The 7491-nt window shown below is 34.4% G+C and overlaps 1 protein-coding gene across 1 annotated transcript; it reads right to left on the reverse strand.

The window, feature by feature from the left end:
• Positions 1 to 583: 583 nt before the first annotated feature.
• On the reverse strand, positions 584 to 4826 carry LOC104121558 (plastid division protein PDV1). Its single transcript, XM_009633584.4, has 2 exons — positions 4351 to 4826; positions 584 to 1416 (listed from the first exon to the last, which is right to left on the reverse strand). Exons 1-2 carry the CDS (start codon positions 4696 to 4698, stop codon positions 901 to 903), a joined length of 864 nt encoding a protein of 287 aa, XP_009631879.1. The 5' UTR covers positions 4699 to 4826; the 3' UTR covers positions 584 to 900.
• Positions 4827 to 7491: the final 2665 nt, after the last annotated feature.

A 7491-nucleotide genomic window follows, 5' to 3' on the forward strand; every position in this document is an offset into this window, starting at 1 on the left:
TGGAGTTTCAAGTTCCACAGGTAAACAACTCCAAGACATTGTCATGGGATTTACGCTGTGAAACTTTTAACACAATGACAGCGACTAATTTTCAATTATAAGGTTGTAGTCTTGAAAATTAGACAAGGTACTAAGGCGACCTTAATCATCCAAGAAGCCAAGAAGTGCCCATCAAGTTTAAATATTGTATCTGCCTATGATTACAGTGTCCACAAAGGACGCATAGGAGCAGAAAATAGAATTCAGGGATCACCCAATCTTTCCCGAAAACTGCTATTCTCATTCCAAACTCAACCATTTGACCTGGTGAACTCCTATAGTCGGACTTTAACACAATTGACAATTAGCATTCGTGCATGTTTATTAATCTTCTAACATTCATACTAACAAAAACATTTCTGCATATCGAATTTCTTGAACTTCATGCTGAAACATACATAGTAGCAAAAATTGGTCATATGTTCCAAAGCAATGTAGCTGTCGCTCTTTACAACATTAAAGATAGCCCGTCTGCTTTGACTACCATAAGAAACTTTGTGTTTCCACCTTGTAAGCTTTGGCTACAATAAGAACCTAGGCGTAATTGGGACAAAAAATTCTTCATTTGTTAGCTTTCTTCGGAGAGGTATACAATTTCATACTCCATAAAAGACAAAGTTGACATTCTATCTTATAGACACAAGACTACACTTTTTATCACAAATTAAGAGAAACACCACTGAACACAAACTCACATTCTGCTTTAATAGATCTAAAATTTGGTGTACACGACTAAGCATTTAACAATCACCAACAAAAAAAGCTCTCTCATCAATCAATAAAACTTCAGCAGCCAAGTGGAAGCAGTTACGTAATACCTCTTTCTCCCCTATTCTCTCCGTACCAACTTTATTTTACGTGTCAGCCCCTGGCTGACAACACATCCAAATTTAGACCGGAAGATGACCCCTCAAGCTGAGAAATCTTTCTCATATTTCTGTTGTAGCCAACATCTTGTCCTAATGGGAGGTCCAAAAGGTATTTTTCCTTGCTACCAGCTTGCTGCAGATGCATCAGTGCAAGCATGCTGATTGCAACGAGGGCCGCGTTTCCCAAAATTCCACCCACTTGATCCACTCTAAGAGACTTCCTAATGAAATTAAAACTAGAGAAGAGTATATTGAATAGAGCATTTGATCTCTTCCCCTTCTGCACCATGAAATTCTCACCTGGGGGTCTTGATGTAGGACCATAAAGATTTTCAGGAGAAACAAACTGACTGGCATTACAGACATCTACCACCAAGGACTGAGCTTCTTCAATGAATTTATAGTTCTTACCCTGATGTTCAGCCAATCGCATTGCAAGTATAATTCGGCTTTGCTCTAAGCGAGCAAGTGCAGCATCCCTTTCTGCACGTTGCTGATTTTGCAAGGTCTGGTATTAATGCACCAAAAAAGAAAAAAAGGTAAGTAGGAAGTTAATTATGTGTTAGACACAATATAATATTAAACTCAATCAAACTGTGAATGTTATAAAGCAAAGAGCCAACTAAATTATCACTATGCAAATGCTTCAAGAGGAATACATTCAGGAATAAAGAAAAAGATCCCAGAAACAGTTAAATAACATGATCTATCTATTTACATCCTCATGTAATTCAAAATCAAAGTTCCTCTACTTTAAACATACTCTTATCAGTGTAAAAAGCTCAAATCAACTACAACTTAAAATACATCTCCCTACCATTTCTACTTGCTTTTCAACTTTCTCTTTTGCCGATTCTCTTGATTCTGTTTATAAAGTACTTTACGCTACTCACACACCTTCACACCGCTTTGACCCAATCCACTTCAAATAATGCACTTCGACAGGAAACGGAATACATTTACTACAGTTACTCCAATATTTTCCAAGCTGACTAGCACAATAGTTGGTCTTATGCATTGGGTACCACGACTTCCCTCATGAACCATAGAAATCTACAAGAACCAGAGCAGCTCCCAATAGGAAATCTCCTTAACGTACCAGTGTTAAACAGAAAGTGCAGAGCGATTCAACCAGAAAATTGGCATTCCTTCTAGGTTCAGATGCATATGTAGCGTGTCAATAACTGACAGCGGGGATAATTCTCAAATATTGATGCAATTATGGAAAACAGAAATATGAATCAATCCAAAATTTTCTGGTACTTTTGGTTTGGTTATGTTTGGAAAACAATCGTGTTTGGAACTTTAAATACTTCAATCTTTTGCTTGGGTCTCAGCTAGGGCTGTGCATAATTTGGTAAATACCGAATTACCGTACCGAAACCGAAAATTTTGGCATTCGGTATTCGATATTTTGGTATTCGGTATAGTATTTGATTTAAGTTTTTAAAAAAAAAAAATAGTATTAGCTATGGTATTTGGTATTTTAAAATGAAATACCGAAATGCCGATACCGTACCGAAATATATAATATTACACAATACACATTTTATTAATTATAACATAAGTATAAGAAATCTAAAATTTTACTTTCCTTTATTCTCTAAGTTAATCAATTAACTCTAAGCAAGTAACAAGACATTTCTCTAAGTTTTCTCTCTCTAGGTTGGTATATGTTGGTTTTGGACAAAACTTTTGTCAACAAACGTTTTTAGTTTTGTTCTTTCGAGTACTTTAATTAAAAATATTACCGTCTATGACTCTATGCACTAGTTAGTATTGAAACCGAATAAACCGAAATTACCGAACCGAATAAATCGAAACCGAAAGGAGAAAAATCGAACCATACTGAATTTAATTAGGTACGGTATTGGTATAGCATTTTACGAAACCGAATACCAAAAATACCGAACCGAAATATCTAAATACCGTACCGACCGACGAACACCCCTAGTCTCAGCTGTAAAAGAATAGAACCAAAAACTTCAAGTAACCAAAAGTTATACTTATACCACATATATGCCCCAAAAAATCCAAAAATAAATAAAAATCAACTTTTTCTAAGCTCTGGTGGCTAAGACATTACAGCTCTCTCACTTTCTTAGTTCCATCAAATCTGTTAGCTTCACCTCTTGGTCTACGGAAGATTGTGACTCCAATGGTCACTTGTCGTCTCATTTTGGGTTTTGACAACTTACAGAGCCAAAATTAAAAGTATTGCAGCGTCTAGTGGCGGCTTTTGCTTATTGTTGTTTTGTCAAGATGAGGAATCTGCTTTATTTATAGCTGTCTACTAATGTAAGAATCTGCTTCAGCATTTTCTGATCTAGTCTTGTGGACACAGTCGATTCTTGTTGAACAAAGAACTCAGATTATCTATTAGGAAAACCGAAAGAGATCAGTTCAAACCAGTTACCAGATGATTGGCCATCCCTACTACTCCTAGTTGCTCGCTCCATTTTATTGCTAATGATCCTATCAATATAAATTTTTCACATTATAGTTCACACACCCATTAAGTTCGATATAGCTCTTTAACGCACATGTACATCTTTATATTATTTTCACTAAATATCAAACGATTAATTGATACCAACCTCAATGATTGCATACACTAAACCCAGCTGGTTCATAACCATAATCCCATCCTCATTCAACCCAAAAGAGTTGCTTAATATGCAGAGTAAAATAAACGTCGCTAACAACCTAAAAGAGAACTGCATTCATCTGGCTATCCTATATGGCATTGTCTTAGGAGTTCTACAAAACTTTTTCTGACAAAAATACTACCAAGTCTGCAGAACATATAGTATCAATCTTTTCTCTGTGGACAGCACATAGAAACCAGCTGTCAAAAGACTCCTGTTTCAACAAAAGCCTAGGCCAAAGATCGTGTTAGACGCCATCTTGCCCAATCGTGAATTGCACGTCACAGTATCAAATAACCAAAAAAATTCTGCAACAATTTCTCCACAGTGGACAACATGGATTTTTTAGCTAATTTGATAACAGTAACATCGGTATGAGAAAATACACCATTTAATTAGAAGCATGAACTTTTTTTTTTCTCTCTTTTTTCGTTTCGTACTCCCAGCCCTCCAGTGTCTCTTGCAAGTACTGCAGTTACTGCTGCAGGGCGCTAAATAGGATGTAACACATACACTTGAAACATGCGGAGCATCTAATAAGCTAACACAAATCACCATATTATGCCTTTTAATTCAATTTAGCATTCACATTAATAACAGCATATTCTCTAATGTCGAAAAACATCAAAACTAAGGTTTACCACAACGTTCCGTAATTTCTATTCCCTATTTTGTTACAGGCCTCATTCGGTAACCAAAATTGAATAAACTAAATAGAACAATAACGCCATAAGACTGGAAAATCAGAGCAATGGATTGTAAAAAAAAAAATAGAAAAGTAAAAAGGAAGTTACATGGAAGAACTCGAGCTGGTCCTCAAGGTGTTCAAGAGCGGTACGAATAGCGTTGAGACTCTTAGCCTCATGAACGGCGTTATCATCATCGTCAACACGGAACTCCTTAACGAAAACATAGCCGGCTTTCACCTGATCTCCATTGTTAGGGTTTTCATCGGAAATTAGGTCGGGTTTCCTTTTAGACCGGTGATTGTAGAAGTTCTCATCGGACTTACAACGAGACTTGACGGAATTGAGGAAGTGAGCTCGAGAAACGGAGTGAATAGCATCGCTGAGCTTATCGTGTAAATCCCAGATTTTCTCGAGCACAGCTTCGATTTCATACACCTCCATTTCCCATTTCATGGAGGAAACCACACTCCGGAGGGAAAGTATATTGAAATTTTATTAAAGTAAGGGGGTCAAAAGTAGAATAATAGAAAAAGGGAAAGGGAGTATTCTAGGGTTTGTGTGGAGTGTGAACCAGCAGTTTTTTATTGTTTTAACTTTTAGTTTAGAATTTAGAATTTTGTCCCATTATTTCCCTCCTTTTTTTCGCAATAACCAACGCATATTTTGGTTGGTAGTGACATACACGATTGAGTGGCAAAAACCTGGCACTCCTATGCCGTTACAGCGTGGAAACGTGAGGCTCAGGTGTCGACTGTATTTTCGAAGGTGGGCCCGCATGAACAGTTTATTGTCAGAAAATACTGTGGAGTGTACGTAGTAATTTCAAATTTGAATCATAATATAATGTTATTCAGTAAAATTTTATTCCTTCTTACCTGTTTAATCAATTAATTACATCTCAAGAAAGTTGGAGTTCGCTTCAGGGGCAATGTAGTCTCTAAACACCTTAGGTCGATTGAATTGTGGGACAAGAAATAATAATATTTTAAAATAAAATGCGAGATTATTTTATGTTTGGCTGCATTTTCAATTCTGTAATTATCAATTTTGAGATTGTTTATATTACAATCATGGTATTACTTTATAGCACCCTCAGAGTGGGCCGGCTCCAAGGTAAAGCTAGTAAGGCTTGTGCTTTAGGTCCCCAAAATTTGGAGCCCATGTTTTAGGAATAATAATGGGGTTATATGCTTTCTTCCCTTCTTTTTTTTTTTTTTTTTTTAAAAAAAAGAGCATTTTAGTAGAAAGTAAAAAAATTCATATAAAAGAAAAAAATATTACTATAATTTTTACTTTCTATTAGTGGTAAAAAAATTGAGATCATTAAATGACTGACGAGAATTTGAAAAACAATTGGTTAACCTTGAATATTTCCTAAAACATAATAGTTATTCTGATATTGATGGTTTAAACTTATTTTTAGAATTAAAAGTATTAAAAAATAGTGCAAGTAGAAAATAAATACTCTAATTAATATACTTAATCAAATAAAAAGATTTAATTCTTTTTCAAATGCTTATATTGCTTATAGAATAATGTTAACAATTTATATAACAATTGCTTAAGAAAAAGAAGTTTTTCGAAATTAAAATTAAAAAATCTTATCTAAGATCAATAATGTCTCAAGAAATATTAATGAGTTGGTTATATTGTTAATGAAAAAATTATTAAATTTTTTTAATTATAATAATTTTAAAAATAAATTAATCTCTCATTAAACTTTCGCTTTAGGCCACTTATGTACTTGAGTTGCCCATGTCTCGTAGTTACTAATCCGATAAAACACCAAAATAATAAAGATGTCTTTCTCCAAAACTATTTTCTCAAAGTCCTCTAAAAACTTCAAAGTAAAAATTAAAATAAAATTTTATCCTAACTTATCTAGTGTTAGACCAAATATATATTATATACTATATTTTTAGTACAAATAAACCACACATATACAAATAAAAGTATATTCACTAAATAATTTTGTTATTATTTTATTATCGTATTATTGTCCCATTCGCACTTGTTCACTATCTAAACTAGGTTGAATTTTTGGTTATGCCCTCCAACTTTATGGTGGCCCTATTACTCCTATGAACTATTTCAAATTGGAGTATATACATCATTGGAGGCGGAGGTACCACAAATAGTATGCTAACTCTCTTGAAAGTGAGTGAGAGGCAAAATAAAAATAAAAAATAACTCTAATTAATATGAACACATGTCATTTTTAAATGAATATTTTATAATTAAGTACACATAATTAATTAACAGTATAAACACAATATAATTTCCTTTTTCCTTTTTTCTTTCTCCTGCGAAAGATCCACTGGCAGACACCATAAAAACCATCAACAACTCTCTCATTGTCTTTATCCATTTATCATCTCTTTTTGGACCTTTCCTTTGTATCTACTTCAACCATCGATTAATTTGCGTCTATCTCTCCACCTCCAAGCCACCAATGAGCGACCGAAGCCACTGATTGCTCCTCTCTTGGAAACCATGTCTCTTTTTTTTTTTATCTCCCGCTCATTTTTTATCAATTTTCACCACATATCAGATCTATGTAGTGTAGAGGGGTGATACGCCACCCGGACGCTCGGATAAAATTTTACGCTTATTGATATTTCACAAAAATATTTTATATTTATAAACGAGTGGCACCTGTAAGCACAAAATGGCCATAGGTGCCATGGTTAATTAACTTCTTTTGCACAGGCGAGTCTCAAGATCGAGACCAACTAGAGGTAATCCAGTTCACTCTTCCACTTGGTCCTATTTCATTTTTCTTTTCTTCTCTTTTTCTTGATTTCTCTGATTTTCTTCATCTTTGCTTTTTCTCTTTGTACAACCCCATTTTTATTATTTAGTTAAATTATATAATTCTCATTGTTTTCTTTTTCTAGATTTTAAACTATTTATGTGAATATGATTTTAATCATTTTATTTTTTTAATCCATCTAATGTTATTTTTTTTCTTGATTTTGATAAAGGACGAACCATTTTTAATTTGGTTATTGCGTATTTATTTATGCATAAAATATTTTGTAAAGCGAACCGAATTAATTCAAAATAAAACTGAATCAAATTAATTCAAAGCGATACTTCTTGAACATCTCAAGTCTCCTCCTAATATGCCGCTGGCCTGACCTCAGGCTGAACCGGAACAATAGGCTGCGCTGGCATAACTCCTGGGACCTGATCAACATGGACACATTGCTCTGGAGTGTGGGATATGGGAGTCTGAGCTCCCCC

This window comes from Nicotiana tomentosiformis, chromosome 3 (genome assembly GCF_000390325.3).
Source record: "Nicotiana tomentosiformis chromosome 3, ASM39032v3, whole genome shotgun sequence".
NCBI classification, from domain to species: Eukaryota; Viridiplantae; Streptophyta; class Magnoliopsida; order Solanales; family Solanaceae; genus Nicotiana; species Nicotiana tomentosiformis.